General features: G+C 41.2%; 1 protein-coding gene across 5 annotated transcripts in view; it reads left to right on the top strand.

The window, feature by feature from the left end:
* The window catches only part of LOC108031641 (uncharacterized), a 116,486-nt gene that overhangs the window by 41,401 nt on the left and 47,454 nt on the right, over positions 1 to 27,631 (top strand). For 3 of the 5 annotated variants that reach the window (XM_017105272.3, XM_017105271.3, XM_017105273.3), the window contains exon 2: positions 7,761 to 8,173. The exons of the other annotated variants lie outside the window; for them this stretch is intronic. In XM_017105272.3, the coding sequence (XP_016960761.1) occupies positions 7,930 to 8,173 (244 nt within the window). In that variant the 5' untranslated portion in view covers positions 7,761 to 7,929. The remainder of the gene's footprint in view (positions 1 to 7,760; positions 8,174 to 27,631) is intronic. 5 annotated transcript variants of the gene reach the window in all.

Here is a 27,631-nt window from a genome sequence, read left to right as displayed (position 1 = left end):
TTTCGTTTCGTGACTTTAACGAGGCTTTAATTTCACAGATTATGGATTTAATCCGCTTTTAATTACAGGCAGTGTTCCCGCTGCTCGGCCGCCGCTGCCGACGGTCGTGTATAATTAAAGTATCAAATGTGTTAATTGATTATGCAATTAGCGGGCCGAGCGTGTTAGTTAATTAAACGTCGATGAATAAATTTATGGCATTTATATATCCATCAATGGATCGCCTTGAATGGGGAATGGGGTTTATTGAATTACGAAAGTCCGCCATCGAAGGCACTTGAACTATTAGTTTATTTGCCGTAAGCACTCATTCATTCCCATTCAGATGGGAAACTTCTTTGGTTCCTCTTCCTGCCTTCCGCTTTCCGCTTCCTGCATCCTGCTTTCTCCAGTCCCTTCCTCCTTTCTTTTTGCTCTGCTCCGCTGTGCTCTCATTTATTCATACGTGCGCTTATTGCAATGTTCATTGCTTCATATTCATTATGGCAATGGAGCAATGTGCGTTCGCCTCTCCAGACAAGAGGGCCATTCGTATGTGTGTGTGTGTGTGTGTGTCTGTCCGTTCGATACGTTCGATAATCCAATAAATATTTATGAAGCACTTTATTGGAACAACACTGAATTACTTTATGGCAGATGTATGTATGCATGCCCATCCATACGTGTCTGCAGCTCCTGCCCCTCCTACTCCGGCTACTGCCATATGCAGCAGATCCGGGAGCAGATCCTGGAGCAGGACCAAAAAACTAACAGCCAAGCAGCTCCGCTCCATGCGGGCAAGGAACACACGGTGGGTGTGGCTCAAAAAAAGGAACTATATTTGGCATAAAGTGCTCCCACTTCCACATATTGCTCATACGCACCGGGGTGCGCTTTGATGCGGTCAGACGTGGCCTGTTGGTGTTCTGGTATTTTGGTTTTTAATATTTTTAAGAGCCCCGTCTGTGGGCTTCAGGACCTTCCGACAACACTAATTGCCTCTCGTCCACAGCTGCCTGTGTGCTGGCCGCACTCATGTTTAAATTATAGACTGTCGACTCAAGTGATTTGGGGGTAAACTCCTGCTGCTGCAGTTTGTTGACCTAATTAATCTGTCAATGGGCCAAGACACTGGCCCTATATCTATGCACACTCTGCATTGTTAACTCCCCGCCAGGGGTGTGATTTAGTAGGAATGGCGTTTGCTTTGTGATCCCACAAGCCCTGCGATATATACGCCAATATATATTTAGGATTTCCGTTTCTAACTCGCTGATAATTTCATTTGAATCCATAAGCTATGCAAATTAATTTAGCTCGCAACGAGGTGCCAAAACAAACACATAGACATCCACAGTTGGTGTCAAACAAACGGAGCTTGAATTAAACATTTTCAACTCGATTAAATATGCTTTGTTGTGATTTTTATACCGCGTCGATTTAAAGGTTCTGCTTATATTTAAATTTAAAAAGCATAAGCCTTTTTAAATATGCTTAATAGTTCTTTCTTTTTAAAATAAATAAATACACTTATCGATGATTTTTATTAGAATTTTATACGGCTTTAGTGTGTAAATAGTTCTGTTAATTTAATCGAAACTTTTGTTCAAAACAAAGAAATTGTTTGGAATTGATTTCGTTGTAGAACCACATTAGCGTGCATTTATTAGCACTAAATTAGTTCGCAGTGACCATAAGTAATTCTATCGATTTGACCGCAACTGTGACTCGGTTTTTTGTGTTTCCCGCTGCTAAACAAATTTAAATGCAAACACAAGTGAGTGCACAAATGAATGCGACAAAATCAATGCAAGTGCAAACATTAAATGGCAACACGACAATGACGAGCAACAAAAGCGCCGAATATGAATGATGTGATGGGTCGTAACAGGGGCTGGAGTAGGGTAAGGGGTAGTGTTTGGGGTCTGGCTGATTACCACCCGTCAGCCCACAGCCCACAACACCCTTGGCAGCGAGTTTAAAATTATTGACCAAATTTTCGGGCAAACATACCGCAAAAAACGAGCACAAGAGCAAACTATGGAAACAATGCATAACTGGGTCAGTTTGACATGTCGTTGTCGCAGCAAACCCTGACGGCTTCTCGCCGTCTCTTTCGCTGCCCTAGCCCCCTCTCTTTCCCGCCACCCGCTCGCCCTCTCCCTCGCACTTCCTTTGCAATATTTGGCAAGCCGACGGAATGGGGACGAATGTCAATGCATAAAATTCATTCAATGACTTTTGCAGCTATTTTTCTTCTACTTCCATGGCTTGCAGGGGGCGTTACTAAGCCAGGGGCGGCGAAAGGGAGGAGGGGGCGGTCCTGGCAGGGCAGACAAATAAATTGCAAGACATGCAATAAGACGAGGACGAGCCAAATGTGTGTCTAAGTGTGTCTCTGGCTTGTCTAGCTGCCCTCCTGGTCGCCTTCTTGTATGCAAATAAAATTGTACACGAAATTGACTTTATGCAGGGGCCCCTCTGAGCACACACTCTCACATGTCAGTGTGCATCAGGGTGGGCCAGTGTTTTCACTTTGGGAAAATGGTAAACAGTTCCAAAAACCGCTGAAAGAAAAAGGTATTTTAAATATGATATTTAAAGGATTTTGTAGTATCTTAATCCGCATCAGTATCCTGACAATAATGAATATTTTAGGAGGGGCTTAAAATTAGTTTAATATATTTTCTATAAGGGTTAGATTGCAAACTATAACTATAATTTAATTGCAAGTTGATCAAATAATTAAAGAATTTTTAAAATTAATATTAGTGTTAAAGAAATTACTGGAAATGTTGTTTTACTCACAATACAATCTTTTTAAACTGATATTTTCCCAAAATGTTGCGATTATTTATAACATTTCACCATTTGCAACGAGTTTACATATTCAATAATCCTGAATTGAATTTATATAGAACTTAACCACGTATTCAGATGCCAGAGGTGCACCTTCCCTATGTGCATATTGTGTGAAACCTTAGTGCGAAACATGACTTTGACTAACGTTGCTGCTGCATGTAAATGGCACCATGCCATCCCCATCCCCATCCCAATCTCCAACCCAATTCCGATCCTATCCCCATACCAAGACCCAGCCCTAGACCAAGTCCGAGCCCAAGCCCAGGCCACATCGGAGGAGACCATGCCACACGTTTCCCCGTAATCATCCATTATCCTAATGCCAGGTCCATGCCTGGGTCCCCCGAGTCTGAAGGTCTGAGCCGTGTGTGTATGTGCACTGGTCGATTGGGTTATGCCTTTAACCTGCGTCCTACACTGCTCGACTTTTCGTAGCCTTCGCAGGGACATTTATTAATGATGCGACGTGAACTCGTATTTTGGCCCACTTCCATGCACTTGCGCTGGCCCAAAACGATTTATGTAATCGTTTTAATTGGCCCATTAAGCGGGGCAATCAATCGATATTTGTAAAACTGTGAAATCGGAAAGGGCAAAGGACCATCCACGACTTTGTGCGTCACTTGAGCTGCGGGCAATTAGGGCCGAACCACTCTCCTGCCGCACTCACCACGTATAATTTAAATGTTTGATTCGCTTTCTAACCCATCCTGCACGCCTAGAAGTATTCGTGTGCCTGCGATGACAGCTGCTGTGATTCTCAGAGCTGAAATCAATACTCATAAATTAAAGTCATAAAATGGCAACATACCTACCGTACAGTAAATATAAATAGAAGCCAGACACGAATTTTCAAGTGCCATGGTGAAATCAATCGATTCACCTGTACGGCTGGCTGTCATTTTATGGCTGAACTTTGAAGAAGGATACGCTGGCAGAGGAGAAAGTTTAAAGAGAAAGCGGGTAATCAGTTGCTCTAAATCGAACGAGAGCTCGTAATTATCATGTGTGCTGATGATTGAATTAAGGTGAGACGAGACGGGCTCGTGGGGAAATCAAGAGCCGGACAGGTCGGACAAGTTTGCGATGGGAGGGCACTTGACAGCGTCCGCAGACGCGACCTCCAGCCCCATTTAAACTTTCAGAAACAATAAAAATCGCTCTGCATAATACATGAGGCCGTGTTACGACCCCGTGACAGGCGGAGAGACAGACAGGCCAAATAAGTTCACTGGATTCGCGGCTGATTTCCCAACAAGTCGGCGAGCACCGAAGTGGGAAAGCAAGTTTTGCATTTGAAGCGGCAAACATTTGCGCACTCATTACGAATCCGATTGTTTACCCGCGGACTACCCCAACTTTCGCCCTATTAAAATTTCATTAGAGCTTCGCTCTGGCCTGTAATTATGAATGGAGTTCGGCAGACAGCAGTTGACCAAAAACTACGAGAAACTTTTTCCATGGAATAGTGGGCTGTTTTGGTAACTAATCCGTTTTAAAGACTCCGAAAATAGAGTTTTTAGAGGGGTTAGAACTTAAAGAAAAAGTACAACGATTTTTATTTAATAGCCAAAAACAAAGTTGATATCTGTGAAGTTATTAAAATATATACATCTACTGAATAAAATTGAGATGTTTCCACAAGGAATAATATTTTTAATATTCCATTTCAAATGGATATTTGTTTGTTATGATAGATAGCTAAATAGATAGATAGGTAGATAGATAGATAGATAGGTAGATAGGTAGATAGATAGATAGATAGATAGGTAGATAGATAGGTAGATAGATAGATAGATGGATAGGTGGTAAATAGATAGATAGATAGTAGATAGATAGATAGTAAGATAGATATAGTTTTAAAAGTACATTTTTTTAGAAAATTAAGTTTTAAGGATCTAACTTTTGTTAAAATTGTACTTTTTAAGTTCATTTTGGGTGTAAGGAAGACGTAGTTGAAAAATAGGAATGTGTACCCTGTACATTTTCAAAATTGACCTTAATGAGTTTTCAATTTTGTATTCCCCAACTTAAAGGAAGTTAATTACCCCGGATCACAATTAACTTTGCCAGCTGAGCACTTGGCGGCTCCAATTGCATTTGTCATGCATAGAAGACATTGCGAGGGACAACGACTGTCACTCGACACCGCATCTCTGCTCCCCAGACGTCAAGGTGCAACCGCATGAGCAGGAGCTCTCAAAGGAACTGGCATATCAAGTTGTTATGTTGCACATAATTATATCAGAGCCGCGAAAGTTTCCCGGCAATTTCGTTGACTGCCACTCAGCCAGCCGGCGGAGGAGGAGGAGCAACTTTTATGAGATCCCGACACCGGCAGGCGGCTAATTAGATATTCTATCGTTCTATTTAATGCACTTGACTCGGCCTGCATTCTCGGGATGCCTCGCCAAGTGTTGTGTCACCCTCTTCAGACCCCCTTCCATGCCACTTTGCCGGACTTAAGAGCTGAAGAATTCCAATTTAAATCGAATTTTCGGCATGGCATGTGAAAGGCATGTGGCATTCTCTCTATTTTCCAGGCCGAGCTCTGGCCAAGTGTGTCGATGCAGTGACTCGGAGAGCTTGACATACAAATTTGTGGTACATTTATTGGCTTGTTTGGTCAGCCCACACACATAGGGATATGGGGTTAGGGAGGGGTCAGAGGGCAGGGGATATTTAAATGTTAAGCTGACTCTCAAAGTCGGGGGCTATTGACACAGATATTTGCACAGCTGGTGAGCTGAGACCGGACTTTCGGTTCCGCTCTAGGATCCTGGCTCTACTTCCTGGCCGTGCGGTCTATGGAGTCCAAAGTCTGTGCGCTTTAATTTGCTTTATTTATTACACATTACCAGCCCAATTGCAGGGCACAGCTGGCTGGATGGCTGCCTGGCTGGCTGGCCGCACTGCCTTTTGGCCTCAACGATAACTTATGCAAAAAGTTGAAACTTTAAATAAATAAACTTTGAGGCGGAGGCTGCTCCTGCTCCTGCTCCTGGGCTCGGCTCTGCTCACACGTAACAATTTGCGAGGTAAACATGGCTTTATTTTAGTTTCAATTTTCGCTTCGTTATTTTTTCCACACACACACAAAGGGGCGACTGTTTGTTTTTAGATTGCAGCAGCGCGTTGCATGTTGTCTTTGCCCGTCGTCGACGTCGTCGCCGTCGTCTTTTTGCCGCCATTTTACGCTCGTTATGGCAACACTTTGGCTCAAAAGCAAACGACAGCCCTGAAAACACATCTCAAACGGCGGCCGCGTTTGCACAGCGAGAAAAAAGGGGGACGGGTGCTGGGGAAAAAACTGCGGGATGGCTGCAAAAAATCATTTCAAGCAGAAACAACAAGGGAAATGCGGAAAACGCCTTGGCGCCTCTCCATTCACATTTTCCCCACTGCCGTTTGTCGTCTGAGTTTGCCTGCATTCGCTCCGTTGACTGGCAACTTTCGTCGCCTCGGCCTTCGTCCTTCAACCTCCTCCCCCGACCTCCCTTAACCCCCCGCCACCCACTCGACGCCCACGTGATTGACTGCACTGCGACGTGTCTCTTTCGCAGGGAAAAAAGGTACTGGGTCTATAATTCTGCACTTTAACATGCTTCTAGGATTACTCAGCAGATCTGGAACTACTCCCCGTAGAAACATTTGCATAAAGCTAATAGACCTTCAAGGACCTCTTAGTCTGATAGAATGGCAAGATCAAAATGATCAGAAAATACGACATAAAAATTCAAATATTTTAAGATTTGTATACGTTAAATAATTCCTCATTTTAATTATAAAAAATGTTTAATTTTACAATCAATAGGAAGGTTTTTGAATGTAATTTACGAGACATTATTTCATTATAAGTATCTCTACTGTGAAGAAGTAGATATCGATCCCTAATTTTACTTTGTTGCCTAATTTATTTACTGAGTTTGAGTAGAAAAATGTTATACTAGTGTACCAGCACCCCGACAGTAAATATCCTTTGCTTTTTCACCGTGCTGTATTTTTTTCCCATGTCTGGTAATAATTTTCCCAAGTCGCTTTTTCTGCGCCAAAGATGCGTGTTGCATTTGCCTGTCTGCCGTCGTCTGTCGCCGGGATTTGTTTACATGATTGCAGGAGCAGCGGGAGTGTTTGCCCCTCCAGAGTTCCCCATTCCCAATCCTTATCCTGCTGCATTAGCGCTCGAGTGTTTGCATTTCCTTTGAGCCAAATCGCAGCAAATTATATTTTTATTGATTCGACAAACATTTGAGCTGCGCGATTTGCCCGATAAAGGCGCTGCTAAAGTGGCAAAGTGAATTAATTTTCCCGCTCGGGATTTTACATTTCGCCCTGGTGTGCATACTGCATATTGCGCATACGCCACCGAAACGCTGGATTTAGATAGCGCGGCGGTACAGGGCGGAAACCGCAGAAGGAATAACCAGAGTAACAACAACAGCAACAACAAGAGGAGCCACAACTTTTCGCATTTACCAAAAAACTTTTCAGCATTTTCTTGTTACCCGCTTGTCTTCTTCGTTTTCGCTACATGGCCATAGACCCACTGAGCAAATTGTAAATGAAAAAGTTTTTATGTTATTCAGTGTTTGCAGGGAGCGGAACCATCGTCTAGCCCCCCGTCGGCCGCCTCTGTTTTCCCTTTTCCCCTTCTGTTGTTGCTGTCGTTATTGCTGCATTATGTCTATTGTTGTCTATATACATTTTTGTGGAAAGTAATTGTAAATGCTGTTCATAGTTTGACTGTCGACGTGATGTCCCCGCCCCCTGCACTTTCTGTGGCACTCAATTCGAGAGTTTTCCATTGCCCAGTTTCCCAGCCTTCACAAAGCCAACATTTTAAAGTCAACATTTTGGCATTCGGCGAAGAGAGTTCGCGTTGTTAAATGTTTAGCTTTAATATCTGCATTTATTTGAAGGCAAAAAGAAGTAGTACAGTCGTAGAAGTAAAATAAAACCAAAGTATGTGAACTACAAGATATGAAAATAAACCGAAATTAAGCCACCAACGACAGTGGTGAAAGCAAATAGAACGAATCAACTTTAACCAACGCTTGAAGTGGCGACAGAGGAGGACACGGCCACAACATGACCCGCTTTCGCATAAAAAACCTGAAAATCCTCTCCAGCTGCCTCAGCCTGTGGGTGGTGCTCTTCGGCGGCGCACTGCACCTGGCGCTGGGCAGCGAGTTCCCCGAGCGCGAGTGCTGCGACCTGACCACCACCTCCACGGTGGGTCCGCTGCCCATGCCGCCCGCCGCCCTGCCCACCGACAAGTCGCTCTCCTCGGCCACAACGGCCTTGGAGACGGATCTGGCCATCGGACGATCGGGTAAGTGGTCACTGGGGGAGCCTTGAAAGCTAATGGCCTTCAATTTTATAAATATACTTGAGAAATGTTCCCTAGGCACAGGGTGAAGTAATGTAGAGCATTAAATAATGGTTAACAGTTAGTTAAATTGGTAACAAAATAAAATATTTTATATTTTTATTGGTAACTAATTTAATTTTTACTGATGTAAGCCTAAGCATACCCTTTCAGTTTTAACTAATTTAATGTAAACATTGTATAAAAAAATGAAAACAAAATTTAAGCAAGTATTTTTCAGGTAGTTTTTACAGAAATCATTTTAAAAATATTGAGTTAAAGTTATTTAAACGTTCTTGTAATTATAATACAAACTTAAAAAGATTAAATACATGAATAAGACTTTTTAAGTAGTTTCCTTAAATACTTTTCTTTACCAGGACGAGCACAAAACATATCCAGTTCTCAAACCTTTTCAAGCTTCCTAATAATTTGTTATTGATAATAAAACCACATTTCTTCGACTGCATCGGGCTGCGGCTTGTGGCCCATTGCCTATTCATAGAACCACTAAAAATGGCCAAGTCTAATTGCCAAGCGATATTTAATGGCTCAATGGGCAGCAGGACTGCGCCCGAGGGTTTGGCAATTGAGAGATAGTGGAGGACATCATCATCACTTACGCTCCAATTAACACGATGACCTTTCGCCAGCCATCGATGCAGCTGAGTGGTCCCAAAGCTGCCCCGGGGTCGCCAGGGGGCTAACATTTTGCCATGCTGGCGGTGTGGGAACAATTTGAAATTCAAAGCAAACGTCAGCTGTAAAACAATTTATATTCACTTTGAATTGAGGTTTTGTTTCGCATTTTATTGTGCGGCAAGGCAGACAGACATGCTCTACAGGGAGGGAGTTATAGAGGAGCCATAGAGAGGGGATATACTCGTATAGAGGGTTATGGGACGTGTGTGTCTCAGTTTCTTGCTGCCAACTTGACTCGAATTAAATGTTTGCTGAGCGTTTCTACGTGCCGTAAACAGCGGCAACAGCAATTGCCTGCAGCATACTAAGTAAATCTAGAATTCGATTGGGTTATGGAATACTTTTTGGCAGAATTCTGTATGTGCTCATAAAAAACTATTAAATTAAATTGTGTTTAAAAAATAACCAAAAGCATTACAAAGTAATTTTGAATGGTTGAAATGTTTACAAGCCATTTTATTGCCAATTTTATTCGAGGCTTAAAAAAGTTTTCCAGTCTGAGTGTAAAACTTTTTGTCCCTCACAATTGCCAGCTTTGTATGCATCCTTAAATGTCAAATTAGCCACGAATTAAAAATGTCAGTTGGAAAAGTTGAAGGCTCCACTCCACTGCACTCCGCCTGACTTTTGACCCACCCCCTCCAGAAAACTTTAACTATGACGGACATTCGATTGGTTCGAGGAACAGGCCATTAACCCCACAACTGCAGAGGGGTTGAGTAGGCGACGGGGAGGGGATCAATACACACGCACTTAGTGGGCGGTTCATGTCCACGTAATTGAGTTTATTAAATAATCACAAATATCGATTGGCTTCGATTCATTTTGCTTGGCCCACTACTTCAAAGGGCCGGGGCATTCGCACGAAAAAGGCCAATTGGCCAGCACAAATGCGAAATGTTAAAAAAGTATATTATGCAACAAACTTGATGGACTGACTGACTGAATGACTGACTGTTGGACAGGGACATCACCACACACACAGGTTGCTGGGACAAATTAGTCATTAAACGATGCTCTCAATGGGCCAGACGCATTGAGTGCATTGCAGGTCGAGAGAACACTACAAAATCGATGAGGCAGGGATGCTAAGAAAGCGCTGAGCTTACACAGGGGAAAATATAATCAGTTTGCAGGTACAACTTCCAGGAAATACTTAACAAAAGTAATGAAAATCAATAGGGATGGGACATATCTATGAAATGAAATAAGGAAACAAGATCCCTTAAATATTATACCCACTATTTTGATAACAAGTGAACCCCAATAAATTCACCTTTGGAGATGGCCCGCCTTTTCAGCGTGCATTTCGCAGGACGAGAGATGAACCAGCCGGCCAAAAGGACATAGTCCTTGCTGCAATGGGTTTGACGTGGAGGGACATAAAAATTTCCGTTCTATGTAAGCGGCTTGCCTCTTTTTTTCCTTCTGCTCCTAACAATGTTACTTGGACATACATATGCTGGGTGGTTGGCGAGTGGGTGGTTGGGCGGAAGTGTAGGTGAAACGTGTGGAACGTCGAGAACATCTTGCAGTTTATGTATATGGCCTTTAGATTGAGTTTGCACGAATGTACACAAGTTGTTCGAATTCGCATTTGAATGGGGAATTTCCTTTAGTGGCCAACGAGGACGACGGACGACGGATGTGCCTCCTTGAGCTGTGGATCTCTGGCTCTCGGTCCGCATGTCCATCTGTCTGCATGCCCGGCTGTCTGTCTGTCTGCCTGTCGTTGGGCTTAGCCATGACATAAGATTTTAATCAGCATAAAATTTTCGTTATTTCGTTATTTCTTCGATTGACATGAGCAAATAAAAAATGGAAGTTGGTCAATGGAAAATGGAATTTCATATTTAACATTCTTTGCCTGTTTATTCGAGTCCCTGCTGTTTAACCCATGTGCTTTCGATTTTATATTGATATAAGATGGGCAGTTTTTCTATTAAGGTTGCAACTTGTCTTTATCATATTCTTTAGGCAAGCAAAGGTTTGGTTCTTTAAATGTTTATTTTTAGGAAATCAAATAAAATATTTCAAATATCAGTTGCAAAATAGTTAATCCGATTAGTTTTCATTTAACTCCTGGTACAATATATATATCTTTACAAAATGTTTATGGATATTTGCTTCATTAATGTGGAATATTTTTAGTAAAATAAATAATATACATATAGTTAACAAGCTATTAAATTATATTAAATTATTAAAGTTATAGAAACACTTGTAGCTCCATTCAAGTTCAAAAGTGCAGTAAAATCCTCGCCGCGACGGGGTGCTTGAATCCGAAAAGAGGGTTAGCCTTAAAGGGCCGGAGCATTGTGTTGGCTATAATATTGTTGCAACCGCATTTCCTCGCTAACACGCTTACCCTTAAATCGCATCAATTTTAAACGCAACAGACACTTCACTCCGCACACAGACACACGAGCCCGGGCACAAACACTCGTAAGTTATTCCACCTTAATTATATTGCAACACCCCGACTCGACCCCCGAGCACCGACCCGTGCCCGCATCCCCCACCGATCCAAGCCGAACCGAACAATTCCAACCCATTCTGAGCCATTGCCACCCCTTCTGGCCCACTCCAACCCGTTCCGACCCAATTCGAGGCACACATCGCGCTCAGGTGCCTGAAGGTCCATGTAACACAATGTTTTATGCACTGGCCATGTGTGTGTCTCTCGCCGAGTGTGAGTGTATCTGTGTGCGGCCTGCAGGTGTGTGCGTGAATTAGTTATGAAGCCAAAGTCAAAGTGGGTCAGCAGCAGTTCTTCTTGTCCCGCTGCAATTCCGCCTCGAGTTGCCGCCGCTGCTGCCGCTGCACTCGAGCCTGGCCATATTTTTTGAGCGCCGCCAATGCCAATTTAATGTTATTGCGTATACGTGCCGTTGGCCGCCATTATCAATAGTAGGTGCGTATTGTGTGTGCACAGCGAAAAAGGACAACAATCTCTTTATTGCAGCCGTAAGTAGTGCACTTACATTTCGAGCATTCCACAGATATGTCTTTCATGGCATGTTTGTTAAAGAGTGATTTTGAAAAAGGAAATTCAGCAGAATACATTAATGAAGCAGAAACACGTAACTTACAAAACAAATACCCGAAGTAAAACACCTACAAGACGTATTGTTTTGGAAAGCTAACAAGCTACACAATTTGTCGCAGTCATCTTTGCCTGTTTCTTAAATCTAAAAAATGTCAAAATCTTCATTTTTACAAGGTTTAGCATCGTATTTTTTTGAGAAAATGGATCAAAAAAATTATTATTTAGGGGTGAAAGCCAATTGATAGTACATTTTATTACGAGTTCAGCGAGTTATGGCATTCCATAATTGAACCATTACTTTTCTTGTTTCGCGCAAAACACTAATTATTTTGCATATCAAATAGGGTCCTTAGTTTTTCGCAAAAATTCGATATTTTTTTTTTATCATTTTCGGTGTAACTTGGTTAAAAAAGACGCGCAGTTTTGGTTTTCTGGCTGATTCTAAAAAATAAAAAAATTCATATATTTTGACTTTTTTACAGGGATAGCATCCTCTTTTTTTGAGAAAATGGGTCAAAAATAATATTTTTTTGGTGTGAATGCTAATTAATTGGAAATTTTATTACGAGCTTAGCAAGGTATGACACTCCATAATTGGACCATTATTTTCATTGTTTCGCCCAAAATACTGATAATTTTTGTGCAGAAAATGAAGACCTTGGTTTTTTGGCAAAAAGCGATTTTTTTCATTGACCTTTTTTGGTGCAACTTGGTCAAAAATGGTCCGACACCTATAAGACGCACTGTTTTGGCCAGCTAACGAACTATATATTTGATCGCAGTCATGTTCTGACTAATTCTAAAAACTTCAAATTTTCGAAAATTTTGACATTTTTACCAAGGGGTAGCATCGTTTTTTTTTGCGAAAATGGGTCAAAATAAAAGTTTTTAGGTTTAAGTGCCAATCGATAGGAAATTTTATTACGAGCTCAGCCAGGTATGACAATCCACTTTTGGGCTATTACTTTTCTTGCTTAGCCAAAAATTCTAATTATTTTTGGGTGAAAAATAACGAATGTTGTTTTTGGACAAAACCCGATATTTCTCTTTCACCATTATTGGTGTAACTTGGCCAAAAATGGTGCGAAACCGAAAAGACGCACGGTTCTGGAAAGCTAAAAAGCAAGACAATTTACCTCATTTTCTGGCTGATAATAAAAACTAAAAAATTTAGAAATTTTTGACTTTTTACAAGGGGTAGCATCGTCTTTTTTTTTTAGCGAAAATTGATAAAAAATAAAATTTTTAAGTGTAAATGTCAATTTATAGGAAATTTTATCACGAGTTCAACAAGGTATGGCATTCCATAATTGGACCATTACTTTTTTTGTTTTGCCCAAAATACTGATTATTTTTTGGTAGAAAATGAAGTCCCTAGCTTTTGGACAGATAAAAAAATCAAGTACAGTATTTGTACAATTTAAATAAATTTAACAAATTCAAAGAGAATAATTAAACATATTGAAGCCGTAGATATTCGCAAGTACAACCGATTTATCGAAGGCAAGCCTTCTTGATTTTATCCTCAGTGAGTTTGTGCATCATTGTGCACTTGCAGCAGTTGAAAGTGTAATTAAATTCAACACCCGCACATGGGTAATGTGAATTATGTATGCGTGTCACAGCCGGCTTGCCACAATAAAATGCAACACGAGATGGTGGCACGGCTGCAGCGCACATACTCGTACATTTCAATTTGTAGGACACTCGACCAAAAAACAGAGCCCAAGAAGTAGGTACAAGCTCTCGGCACTTAACCTTCCGCCCGAAACAGACCAACTTGAGATGGTGATGGTGATGGCGATGCCATATCCCGCTGCCATGAGTGCGACCTTCGTCAAATCAACGAAAGGTGGCAGTAGTATCCTTCGCCGCTGCCCTCTGCTCCTCGCTGTTTGCCAGGCAAATTAAAAATTCAGCACAAGACTGAGGAGGGGCCGCCGACTGCGACTGCGACTGGGACGACCTCAGCGCGATGCCAAAGGTTGTTCGCGGCTGCTGGTCGGTCTCGACCTGTCTCGATTTCACTTGAAATGAGAAAAAATGCTCGCAGTCGGCGAGCTCCAAGGGCGCAGAGTGCACAGTAAAACAGAAAAAGGTAAATTAAAATTGTCTGTTTATTTGCACAAAATTCCGGCAAAGCAAAGACTCAAATATGCTGACTTGGCGGCAGTCCTTTAAAGCCAGCTAGGTGTGTTTGCCCCAGTGGCGGTTAAAGGTGGGTTTCAAAGGGTTTGAAAAAACATTAAAAAAATATATAGTAAAATTAAAAGACTGTATTAAATAATTATTAATAGAAATAAATAATAGAAAAATACCAATACAATACTTTAGATAATCTTTCAATTCATTAGATGAACTTTCTTTAATATTGATGTAAAAAGAATGTATTTCTATCTTAAATATACAATTAAAATGTATTATAAAATTAGTATCTTAAATATACGGTTATTAGTATATAATAAACGAACATCTGAATTAAAGATGGTCCCCAAATTTATTAAAATTTTAGTAACACCCCCCAAAAAACCTACGGATCCGGCCCTGGAATGAGTGACTGTGCTGAAAGTCAAGGCTGCTAATTAAGTGCTTTTTTGGGGTTAAATACATATGTATAAGCTGCTTCCGTCACAGTTACAGCTCAGGCCAAAGCTGGGATTTATCCGGCCGATTCCGACTGTGCCGTGCCGCAGCTATTAAGAGTCTCTTTCTTTCTGGCTCTGTGACTGTGTGTGTGCTGGCTGGATCATGTTTTAAGCTGCAGAGCTTAACATCAATTTTTGAGAGCTTACTCTTTGTGTGTGCCTCTGTGTGTGTGGATAAAGGACCTCGCCAAACGAAGAGAACTTATATTGTTGCACTGCCTGGTATCCGGCGGATTTTCTCATTATTAAACTGGAACCCATCTAATTAGGATGCCCTGCTCGGGCAAAACACACACATATATGTATATTCATCTCGCGTGTGGCATTTCGTTAATGACACTTTAATGTGCTACAAAATCAACTGACACAGCTGGAAAAATAAATCAAATTTCTTGTGTAGCAGCAACATTTTGATCTAGGGCCTCGGCAGGGCGCATATATCACATATATCACTGGTAGGACACGCCCTCGCCCTACACTCGTCATCTATCAAAATTCACTTTTCATATAGACCCTACCTGGGCTCTGTCTATATGTCTGAGTGTCGGTCCGTTTGGCTGACTGGATGGCACACATTTAACCCGCACGTAGTCGCAATTTTAATATAATGGCGGCCTGAAGCGAAGACGGGTCGAGTTGAAGGCATATCAACGACCTAGTAAGCATCTTTATACAATTTCATGAGGCTGTCAGCACACGCACACCGGCAGACCAAGACACCTACACGGGGATACACACACCAACACACACACACACACACACACACACCTGTACGGAGGACACCTGGCGACGCGACCGCGCACTTTGCATAAATTTGTTATGCATATAAAATTAAAAGCATATTTTTAGGCGCCCGCCACACACCCGTGCCGACAGTCGGCAGTGTTGATATTTTTATGGCAAATACTCGTAATTTGTAACTCTTACACAACTCGAAAACTTCAAAGATACGCAGATAATCAGAGGAACGGAGAGCGGAGCGAATGAGATACAGATACGCGCACGCAGCGCGGAGTTCAGCGGGCCTACAAATGAGCAAAGTTTTACTTTTATTTGATTTGCACGAGATCCAAAGCGAAAGTAACAAAATTGCGGCTGTTTGCTGCTTTCTTTTTCCTTTTTGTTTTGTTTTGGAGCCAAAACAAACGCCAGAAAGTTAAGTTCAAACGAGGGAAAATACAACGAAAAGTCATACAAATTTGCCGAGCAAATGGTGGAAATATTAACACGCGTGTCTGTTTGCCACTGGCATGTCTGTGAAATTAAAAATGAACTCAGAGGCACTGCAAATAAATTTAAGAATGTTAATTATAATTTTCAAAATGTACATTATACTTTCATAAATATATATAAGTATTTTTTATTCTTTTGCTATATTTAGTAGGAAAAGACTGCATCGATGAGCTTCTTTTAGTCACAAAAGTATTACGTAGATTTTTTTAGGGTAAATTCTACAAATATTTTGATTGTCCTTTTGTTTTAAAATAAATATAAAAAATCCCCTATTGTTTTAAATTTTGATTAAAATTTAAAAAAGTGTAATTTCTCAAATAGTATATATGTTTTATATTCTGTAATTAAACAAGGATATTAAATACAAAACCCACAATTCAAGGCTTAATAACCATAGCCTATATTAATAAGTTAACATTTTTTTAAAGGTAATATTTGCGTAAATTAACCTTGATTATAGCAGTGCAGAGAAAGAACGAAGGAAGGCCTAATGCTGGCTGCTTTCGGGCCTGAAATCAAAATACATTAACGCGTTGCGTGCCTGAGCCTGTGTGTGTTCACCTGTGTTGGTGTGTGTGTGGGGCAGGACGAGTGGGTGAGCCACTTCATCACCGCGGCAGGACCAACGGCATATGCAAATATTTCAGGCAAACCAAAGCGACACTCAACATTCGTTCCGACCCGCCACTCCATCGCCATTGCCCGCGGCTTAAGTTTGCGTTTTTATTTAATTGCGGAAATTGTGGCTTCGCCCTGCCACACACACACTCTTACCCTTACCCAACACACAGATACAGGTACAAATACAGCTACGGCACACGAAGATTCTTGAGAAAGCGTTGCCTTTATAATTTCTTTCATAACGCAACCAAGCATTGTAACATATTTTTATGGCCTCACATTTTTCTGCTTTCATACAGTTTCGTGTCGGTTCCTTCTGGGGGGCTTTCTCCCTCCTTTCTCCATCCCCCTCAGCGGTTCTCGAAAACATTCTCGGAATTCCAAAGGAGATATGAGTTTTGATACCGTCGAAGTGGTTGCAGCCTCCCCTGCTTCTCGCTTTGACTTCGCTTTTTCAACGACACCACCAAAATAAAAAAATGAAACAAATTGAGTCAAGTGCGTCTTCCTCGATGGCGAAAATGGTGAAAATGAGTGGTAGAAAGGTGGTGATGGGGCTGCAGAACACATCCCTGCCCGCCTGACAAGCCAAACTAATTAGAAAGTCACTTTAGACGCCGTTTCACCGCTCCCACAGGTCGAAAGTCGCTGAGCATAAAATTAAAACCGACACAAATGTGATTTCTTCCCGTGCGAATCTTATGAATGTTAATACACAGAAAAGCCTAATCACAACCCAATTACGCACTAAGCTAATGCAATACCAAGTAATTATATCCTCATTTCTGTTTGGCTTTGCTTTCAGTTATGGTTTACCCATAATTGCTGATTCATTATGTCGAAAATTGACTTTATTGAGAGCAATTTGGTATGAACAAAAATAATTCTTCATGGTAAAAATATTGATTTAACCAGTTTGTGTTTTACAAAGTATTTATCAAAAACATCAAGTCACTAAAAATATATTACATCATCTAAAAACTAATGCATTAAACATTGGCTTGGAATCTATATTTTTTGTATTTATTTTTAAATACTTTATTTTCCAAAACCTTTCCGACAATCAGCGGTTAATAAAGTGGGTCATAGAAACATGCTTTCTTTTCCAAATAATTGCTGAATCATTAGGGGCCACGCGTCGTATACGCAATATGCCATAACTCGACTTTATTGATTTCAATTAATTGCCAGTGGAGTTCGCTGGGGCTGGCATTTACCAAAACTGCTCATAAATGAATTGGAAAAGCGTCGAACGAAACAAGCCACCAACAAATGGCGGGCAATCAGCTCGGTAAGTGGCTTACGCTTACACCAGGCGGCTTAAACCGAATATCGATGTTGGCCCCCTTACCCAATTCCCCCGACCAGCTGGTAATGTGTTCGAGCGCGGGCCCATATCAAAGCATTACGATCTAAATGACACTTTGACAGGAGCAGGACCTGGCACGGAGTTCGGGTGCGGCTGCCTGGTAGGATGAGGTTACTCCCACCGCTCCCACTGCTGCTCCCGATCCAGGTAGCCTGCCGTTCACCTGCACGCAGTCGATGGCAGCGGCGATAAGGGGAAGAAAAATCGAGGCAGCCCGCTCACATGCTCGCGACACACGCTACTTAACTGTTAATATTTAAAGTTGCAACGGGAAGCGGCAGGGCACTGAGAAAAAATCTGACACCAAGCCGATAAGACGGAAGAAAAATTATATTTAAAAAGATAACAAAAAACTTTAAAACTATAAAATGAAAACATTTTTGGAAGCCAAAGTTGTACCCCATATTTTATATAGTACCCGTAAAAGAAAGTCCTAACACTTTTTGGGAATTTTCAATTTTTTCTTTAAAAGTATGGCGACAATAGGGCGAATAATATGGACAAATTTGTATAGTTACAATATTTCCCAGAATTTTTCTTTTTATCGATATAATAGCAAACCTACTTTTTTTTTTTTTTTTTTTTTTTTCTTTAATTAACATCTTTATTTAATATAATCCAGGAACAGATCTAATTAAAGCCTTTAACCTAAATGTTTTCTTAAGTAAATAATCTCTTAATTATAAATTATAATTAGTTTTCAACTTGGTATATAGGAGTAGATCAAATTACGACTAGTTTCAAGTAAATAATATATTCATATTAGTCTCTTAGGAGCAGCCCAAAATGTCTTCTTTTGAGCCTGCGAATTGGGATAGCCCCCTGTAATCTCCGGGACAAACCTACTTGAATTTTAAAATTCATTAAAGTTTTTAGGTGTCCAAAAGTATGCAGTGAATAACGTTGAGTCGTTTTCCAGAATGCTCTCATGGTACATTAGACGTTGAAAAATAATGTTGCATAATTTTAGGCACCGAAAAATTACATTAAGAAGAGATTTCAAAACCACAGTGATATAGCCTTGTTCTTACTTCTGCAACACTTTTTCCCTGCAGTGCACTAACAATCGCAGCAGCAGCAAACCGGAAGCGGAAAGCTTTTCGCCTGCGGAAGTGTTTCGTGCGCGCCAAGTTTATATAAGCGACGGCGATACGTACGAGCTTGTGTGGGTGAGTGCGAAAAGTGTATGATCTGTCTGTGTGTGCGACGGTCGGCGGCACCCTTGTGCGTGTGGGTGCAAATTGCAAGGAGTTTAATGACAAAAGCAGTCACTACAGCCATGCACAATGCGTTTAAGCAGCCGGCATTTTGTTGTTTCCAAAGGTGTTGCTGTTGCCGCTGGTGTGTTGCCATTGCCATTGTTGCTGCTCACCCGGGACTCTAACGAACCGACGACAGACCAGGATTTGGCGCCTTTTCCACCTCGCGGCTGCGAAAACACTTTCACTGGCGCACGGCAGCTGGCTGCTTGCCTCGCAGCCCGGGTAATCGCGAAGAACCGATTGGGATTCTGCAGGACGCTCCATTACACTGGCAAAAATTGGTATAAATGGTACATTTGAATACAAAATTAATTAGCATATTTTTAATTTGAACTGGTTACAAATTTTTATATTACCTTAAAAGAGATGGCGTAAAATTTAAAAAGTTCGTCACAACAATTATAAATGAAAACTGTTACCAACGAAATAATGTGTTTGTATGTATTTATCTTTAATTTATAGAATGTACATAATTTATTTGTTTTCTAAATTTCAATTAGAGAGTGAGCTTTTTAAACAAGCTATAAAATTGAGAACTTTTTTTTTAATATCTAAATTTTTTTCTGTGTATATGTTTCACTCCGCAACTCTTTCCTGGTCCCACTGCACTCTGCGATTGCTTCTCATTTCGCCCGGCTTTAGCTCCATTTCCGTGGCAGTGGCAGTCGATGATTTCAGTCGACATCTTGTTGGCCCGCTTCCGTTTGGCTAAGCTGCGCTGCCCGTATTTGCCGTATCTGCTGCATCCGCTGTATCTGCTGCATTTGTTGTGCCTGTTGTCGCTGGTAAGCGCTGCACAATCACCGCAGCTGCTTTGCATTTTTCAATGGCTTTTCTTTCGCCTCCCCTGGGCGACCTGGGCAACTGTCGCGTGTCTTTGTAGATTGAAAAACATTTTCCTCTGATTTTTTGTTGTCTGCGACTGCTGCTGCTGTTGCTGTTGCTGCTCCTGCCGCTGCTGTAGTTTTTCCTGTTATTCTCTTGGCATTTTCACATTTTGCATGTATTTCGTTGACAGGCCGAAAATAATCTAGGTGGCTCCCATGCATTTATTTCTATTCCGCACAGGATCTCAATTCACAGTGGCATTCAAATGGCTTGACTGCGTGACTTTTTGATGCCCCGGATTTGGAAGATCTGGTTTAAAATTATTTTTAAGCCAATGTTGATGGGGTGCCGGCTTATGTATTTTCTATTTTCATTTAATTTATATATATATATATATATATATATATAGTATACTTTAGAAAAATATTTTAAAATTATATTTATAAATATATACATGTATCCTAACTTTATCGGTGATATACTTGTATAAGAAAGCTTTCTCCTTAATAATCCACTGAGATAAGCCTGTGGGATATAGTTGCACCAGGAATACAATGGAAGATATCGATTGCTAGCCAAGCACAATTAAACCTACTCCCAGTGACCAGACTCCGAGCCCGAAATGGCCCCATTTATCGACTTAACCCATTGTTCAGGTTCTGTTCGCCTGACATATGCTAATTTGTAATTGCTCGTTTGTGTGCACCTACTCAACCCTTCTGCACACGGGCACACACAATTAGATGCACCAGCAGCAACAACAGCAACGGTGACCAAATAACAACTATGTGTAACAACAATTGTGGATATAATATGCATAATTTATAATTCCTGCGGTCACTTTCATGCGCGCTGTTAATTGAAGCATACTTTCCAGAGAGCCGACTGAATTTATTGACATTTATATGATTTAATTAAAATGCAACGTATAAACACGGCGATAGGCAGCCAAATCAAAAGCGGCCACATTATAAATATTCATAAATTAATGACACTGCGCAAGTTAAACAATTTAAGCATTAAAACTGTCCATCTCTCTGTCAATTGGCCAAATTGAAATATAACTATATATAAATAATTGAGGCAGTTTGCTTTGCTGATGCTGATGCTGCTGTTGATGTTGCGGCAATTATGCGACTGCAAAGTCGGGAAAATCTTTCGGTAAGCTTCATAAAAGCTTCCGCATTATGTTTACAAGCTAATAAATGTCAGCAGCAAACTGCAAACGGCAAACTGCTAGCCGAAACTGCAAACAGCCAACTGAAACTGGAACTCAAACTCCGGCGATGCCCGAAATGCAAAGCCAACAAATGGCCGGCAAGGACAAACAAATTAAGCTCCTGCATTTTGCATGAAGCCAATTGCATTTTGGGCAGCCGGCCAAAGGACATCCCATGGTCGGTTGGCCGGCTTTTTGGCCAGATCAAGTTGTAGCAAAGTTAGAGAACTGCTAGCCCACACACACTCACTCGGGGTCACAGATTATTTGCAGCTCAGTGGAGTTGGCCTAATTGATTAATGATGCCCCACCGATGGCCCCTCAGGATGATGAGTCAGCGATTGCCGCAACCCACGGCTGACCTTTAATCCGGTGACCCAAGTGGGAGCCGAATTTTGAGCGGAACTGTTGAAACGACTCCCGGGGAAATTGACTGGCATGCAGGGAAAGAAAATATAGTAAAGATATATTGATATATACATAAAATATAAATTTAAGGCAATATGTTGCGAAATAAACCATTTGATATTAATAAATTGGTAAATTAACAAAGTTTAGACAACTTTTTTATAAGCAATATGAAAATAAATATTATATATATATCTAGTAATGCTATTTATTATTATTATTATATGGAATAGTAATTTCAAGAAATAAGTTGACCAAAAAAATAAGAGAAATCAGCTAATAAGAAGATTAGGTTCCTAGCTTTTAATATTATTTAAACCATTTTATTTAATTTATTGAGGATCCAGGATCTCAGTGTTTCTGGATTTCAGGCATTCAATTTCATCAGCGGGCATAAATTGCCATTTTCTTGGCGTGTACGTGAGCGCTTATAAATAATAACGATTCGGCTAAACCGGAAGCCAAAGTAACAACTTCCTTTTGTACGAATGTTAACCCATTCGGTCACATGCCACTCACACGGCCCCTGCACGTGTGTGCGTGCATTCATTTATGATTAAGTGCGCTTCGGGGGTGAGTGTTTCTATGGCCGTATGGGTAATGAGCCTGTGAGCCACACACTCTCGAAAAAAGGTCAAAAAACGCAGAATGTTCAAAATGAAACGTCAAGAACAACAACAAATTGCGTGCATGTTGTTTTTTGTTGGTTTTTTTTTTGGCCCCATAGAGGCCTACACATCATCATCAGCGTTTGGTTGTTTTTGCCGGCCTCGCTGGCAACCCTTTTGGAGTCGTTTTTTGCTGCTCGCTTTTTGAATTTCCGTCTGGCATGAAATATATAGCTGGCTTTCTTTTTGTGTGTGTCGCAAAGTCATGCAGTAAAAATTACACATGTACACATTTGTCTGCCCATGTATGCGAGAGTGTGTGGCCGTGTGTTGTTTCAGCTCACGCAACAACACCAGCAAAAATTTAATTTGAATTTGCACATCAAATTCGCGTATAAATTTTTAAAGCAACCGACAGGAGGAGCAACAATCAAAAAAACCGGTGTGTGGTGCTGCAAAAAAACGTAATTTATTAAGCAAAACAACAAGCACACAAAAGTTGCGGAAAAAGTGCGCGCGATTTAATCATTCATATGACCATTTATGTGTGGCACGAGAGGCCGCAATATCGCCGTCTCTATGACATAATAAACGTCATCATTTGACAGCATTTTCGTTGGGTATGTGAAAATCACGGCGACATATTAATTGGCAGGGCCCACCGCCCCAACTAGACCTCACTCCATAAGCCCGAATGTTCGGTTTTGGGCCCCAGAGATAAGCGACGCAAGGAACAAGTTTTTTGGCCCGCAGTTTGGCTTTTACCAGATTTGAACGTTTGTGCGACTTTCAGTTAGTGGCGTCACCGAAAATTCGTTAACTGCAATGGTTTCGGCCAAGGCAGAACTTTTACAAAGTGATTATTATTGTATGGAAACTTTTGCGGCCTGGTCGAAAAGTCCGTCTAGTTCTAGTTCTAGCTCTCCCACTCGCATTTGTTGCTCTTGTAGTTACATATGTAAAACGAAAACGAAAAAAAGCGGCAGCATACAAGACCGAAACGAGGCAAAACTTATGGGCACAAAGTTTTGGTAGCGTTTTCATGCCCCTGCCAAAGGAATATCGCCTGACACGGGCAACAACAAACTGGCAGAGCCGAAGACAACGTGAACTAACACCAATTAAAAGTCATTTAACGTGCACCCCTATATGGGGCATCCTAGCCCATAACAGCGGTCAGAATAATAGTTTTCTAGATTATAGATAAAATATTAAATATTTTAAATAAATATGTTACCATATCACTCAAAAGGATGCTCCTGATAATATTGTCCAATTAGATAATACGATTCATTACATAAAATACCTAAGATCCCAAATATAAATCTTTCAACTAATACCTATAACATTTTTTAAAATTTTTAAAGTGAACTTGAACACTTATGATCAGATTTAACCTTTAAGCAATACGATAATATTACATCTTATATGTGTTACTCGCATTCGGTCCTTTTAAGTCCAATATATGCCACTGAAATTGATAAAATCATGTTTTGCAGCAGAAGTAAAAACCCTTAATGGACTAAATATGTAGAGCTATCAATGCTATTAGCTTAACCGCAACTGTCTTTTGATGTACAGCGGGCGGGGCCAATAAGGGTCGTCGGCCAAAGACTGCCTCTGACAGCTTCTGGTCATACAAAGTAAATGGGTTCAAGTGTTTAATATTTCAAAAGTGTTTTCGCCAAACTACGTGGTGTGATGTGGTTCGAGATGCTGCCCCACCGTGGCCCATGGCCCATGGTGGTGCGAGATGCTATTGGAAATGGCCGGAGTTGGAGCACGTGTCGGTTTAGTTGTCGACAAGTTTACTATCACAGTTGGGCAAGCAAAACTTTGCCCTGTCCTTCATTGGCCTGGAGTGGGGGTCATAAATAAATTAACTACTTAAATTTGCCTGCGGTGCAATCGGAGCGGGGTCGGGGGTCATATAGCACTGGGAAAGGGAAACTATTGAGTCAAAGAGGGTTCTTTGGAAACGGTAGTAATATTAAGTCAGTAGATTAAGGATTTTATAGACCATTTTAGGACTTTAAAAAATAATAGTTTTTAATATTTAATAAATTATTGCGCAATCAGCTACTTGACTTTGGGTATCCCATTTTTCTCAGTGATTCGGGACTTCAACCAAGCGGTGTCAATCAGCCTTGGCCGAAATGGAAACATCTTTTACTCGACCTTTTAACCAGATTCTGAGCCAAAGCGGCAAAGTGGCCATTACTCTAATTAACCTTATTTCATTCTCAATTATAAGCGGCCCGAACAAACAGCTCAAACCAGAAAAAGAAACATCACTAATTGTAACAAGCGGAAAAACAAGAAGAGTCGGGACAGCAGTCGGGCCAAAGGAAAACCGAAAGGAAAAACCAAAACAATTGCCTTAAAACATAATTGTTATTTTGCGCCTTCTCCTCTTTGATTTTCCTTTTAGCCAGCTGCCGTTTGCCGACTTTTTGGCTCAACCCAAAAAACGAGAAAAAAACCAAAAAAGCCAAAAAAAAGGCAAATTAAGTTTTTTGCTCTAATTTAGTCTGACGCGCGTTGGCGAAAACAACAACGGGGGAAGAACAATAATAACAAGCCGCCTTGGCTTTTGCTTTGCCTTTGCTTAATTTACCATTTTTCACTCTTATCGCCCCTCGAGAGCGAGGGTGGCCATAAAAATAAGGCCAAAAGCAGCACCGCCGTTGGACTGTCCCCGGCCTGGCTGTCTTAAAGTTTAAGCTGCGAGCGTAACAATAATTTAATGCAGCTCTTAAATTGTTTGTAAAATGTTCAACAACCGCGCTGCGTGCTGCGTGCTGCTCAGTGGCAAAGTTAAAAAGTGGAAAACTTTTTCTTTTCTATTTAACGTAATTTTCCCTTATTTGCTGTGTCTGATCCGGGGAATCCCCCTGCCCCCTGCCGCTGCCAGCTCATTTCCCCACGCAGATTTTCCGGACTGTTGTCGAGCATATGTTGCCCTTGCCTCATAATGTGGCATATTTGGCAGCTCGACGAGAAGCTCAAGAGCCACGATTGAGTCCCGTGCCATGTGCTGTTGTCTTCATTTGGACTCCTTCTTTCCGCCGCGCTCCCATTTTCTTGGGTGGGAAATTACATGGCGGGCGACACTTCGGGCTTTCTCTTTCGCTTTCGTGGTTAAGCAAATGTTTAACAAACCAAATCTGAGATTTGCATTTTATGCTTTCTCCCCGCACTCTCCGATGCCTTCCTTCATGCTCGGATAAGCCCAGCTTTAATGCTTCTAATCGGGCTTAAAATCGGGGATGTTCGGCAAGGAAAGTGGGGCAGCAGAAATAAAAATCAAATAATTCAAAAGAACTTTTTGTCACATCAATCGCTGCTCAGGGAACATGGGAAAACTTTGTGGTCTGGCTGCAAAGCTTCTTAAGTGCCGGGAAACCCTTTTTCCTTGGGGGTGGGAGGAGGTAAATCCTTCGCTTACTGCCTCATTTCTAATTCCATTTCCACTTGGCTCTTATTCACACTTTAGCCGAGCCAACAAAGAGCTCGGCACAAATTATTGACACGCTCAAAGGACACAGACAGGCCAGACCCTGCCAAATCCATTGCTCAAAGGCATGAAAATGAAAACATTTTCACTTATTTGCCCAGAAATTGGATAAGAATCGAACTGAAATTGGATCTCACTCATTGTCGATACACTTGCCACAGCCTCCGTTGAGCGTTGGCTTCTTGTTTTGCTTTTAACTGCCTGCCGCTGGTGTTGTTGCTTTTCTGGCCACATCAAGCATTTTCCGGCTATTTTCCACCCCCTGCCGCGTCACTGAGCTATCCACCCCCTCGCTACCCACTCTTATTATCGTAATAGAATTTGCCAAATTGAGGTTGAAATACAATGGCTTGGTTTGCCTTCCTGCAGGGAGAAAAAAATTATAGCTTATATTATAGAGAAAAGTTTGTGAATATCCTTAAAAAATACTTTGCTACGTATGTTTTTTAAATTTACTTTACTTTCCTTTATTATTGCTTTTACTTTTTATTTTTTTTTTAGTTTATTTAAAAAGTTAAAAGAAGCCCGAAAAAGTGCTGAGTCATTTTTTAATATATATTAAATATATATATGAAAGCAATCATAATTACAGGTTTGACTAAAATTATAGTCCTTGAATTCTTAACCTTAAAACATTCAAAACTAATGGCCCAGGTCAAGTACTTAAGATATTTTTATATATTTTTTATATATTTTTGTATATTTTTCAATGTGAAAACTTTTTGTTGGTTGTGGTACTACAAAGGTAATCAACATATTTCTTTCTTACTTTTTAAATGATTTCTTAAGGCAACACAAATATTTTTCTAAGTGCACTCGCCTGCCTTTCTCCTTTTTTTCTGGCATCCGTTTATCGTTTGATTGTTTGTCTGCCTCGCCCTTCATTTTGCCAGTGTTTGGTGTGTTTGCTGGCTTGTTTGCTTATTTGGCGGGACTGCTGCTGGTTCGCTTATCAATTGCTGTTTTTATTGCCATTTTAGCCCTCCCCCAGCCGGTCGCCAGTCGCCTTTATTGAGTACGACAAAAATTCATTGCCTGGCCCGAGGGCGCGTGCCAGTAAACAGCCTCAGTGGAGGATTGTCGGAGGAGGATTCGCCTTTCGAGTTGACTAGCCTGCGGTTTGGGCCCCCAATTTAATTGTTTACTTTGCGGCAATTGACCTTTTGTGGCGTTGCGGTGATTGAATGCCAGATATCGCATTTCGCCTGGGCTATTAGGGAATTATGATATTCTGATTGGCTCGTTTTGGGGTCGAAATTGCTCACTGTTCATATTGATTTGTCAGCAATTCCGTTTGAGCTGTAGAGTGGCTGGGAAAAAGGGATAAGCCCCAGCTGGGCGCAGCTCATCGGGAATATGTCAAGTGGACCCACCTAGCTAGAAACTCATCGGGGCCCACGCTGCGTATGAGTAACGCGCTCGTCACGGCACGTCATCAACTTTGTTGCTGCCATTGTGCGAATTTCGCATTCCCCTTCCGCCATATATTGCCACTTTTTTCCCATAGCTACATAGCTACCATGTCCTGGCCTTTTGTTCTTTTGCGTTGCACCACAATGTAGCTGTGGTTAGCAACGAAAGCCGCAAGGCCCAAAGGGGGAAGTTGCCGAGGAATTCTTTGTTTCTAGGCAATTTCAGTCACTTACCCCGGCCGTTGTTATTGCGACTTTGGCTTTGCCTTGCGTTGTCGCCGGCGATAAAACTGTTACTACTCGCACGGCTACTGCCACAAAATACCGATGTCGTTACTGCCGTTCGGTTTGTTGATGCTGCACGGAGCGCAAAATTGGGTTTTAAAGTGCGGGATACGGTCCTTAACTCTGGTGTGATTAACTCTTGCAAATCTTAACTTTAAATGGGCTTAAACTTAACTAACAGGATAGAAACCCTGTATTTTTAGGACACTTTCTTGTACATTTTGTATATATTTTCATTGGTACTGAGGAGACAAATACAAGAAA

The sequence above is a fragment of the Drosophila biarmipes genome, chromosome 3R (genome assembly GCF_025231255.1).
Source record: "Drosophila biarmipes strain raj3 chromosome 3R, RU_DBia_V1.1, whole genome shotgun sequence".
NCBI lineage: Eukaryota > Metazoa > Arthropoda > Insecta > Diptera > Drosophilidae > Drosophila > Drosophila biarmipes.
The sequence above is the reverse complement of the archived record's forward strand: the minus strand, read 5'-3'. Positions and strand labels throughout refer to the sequence as shown.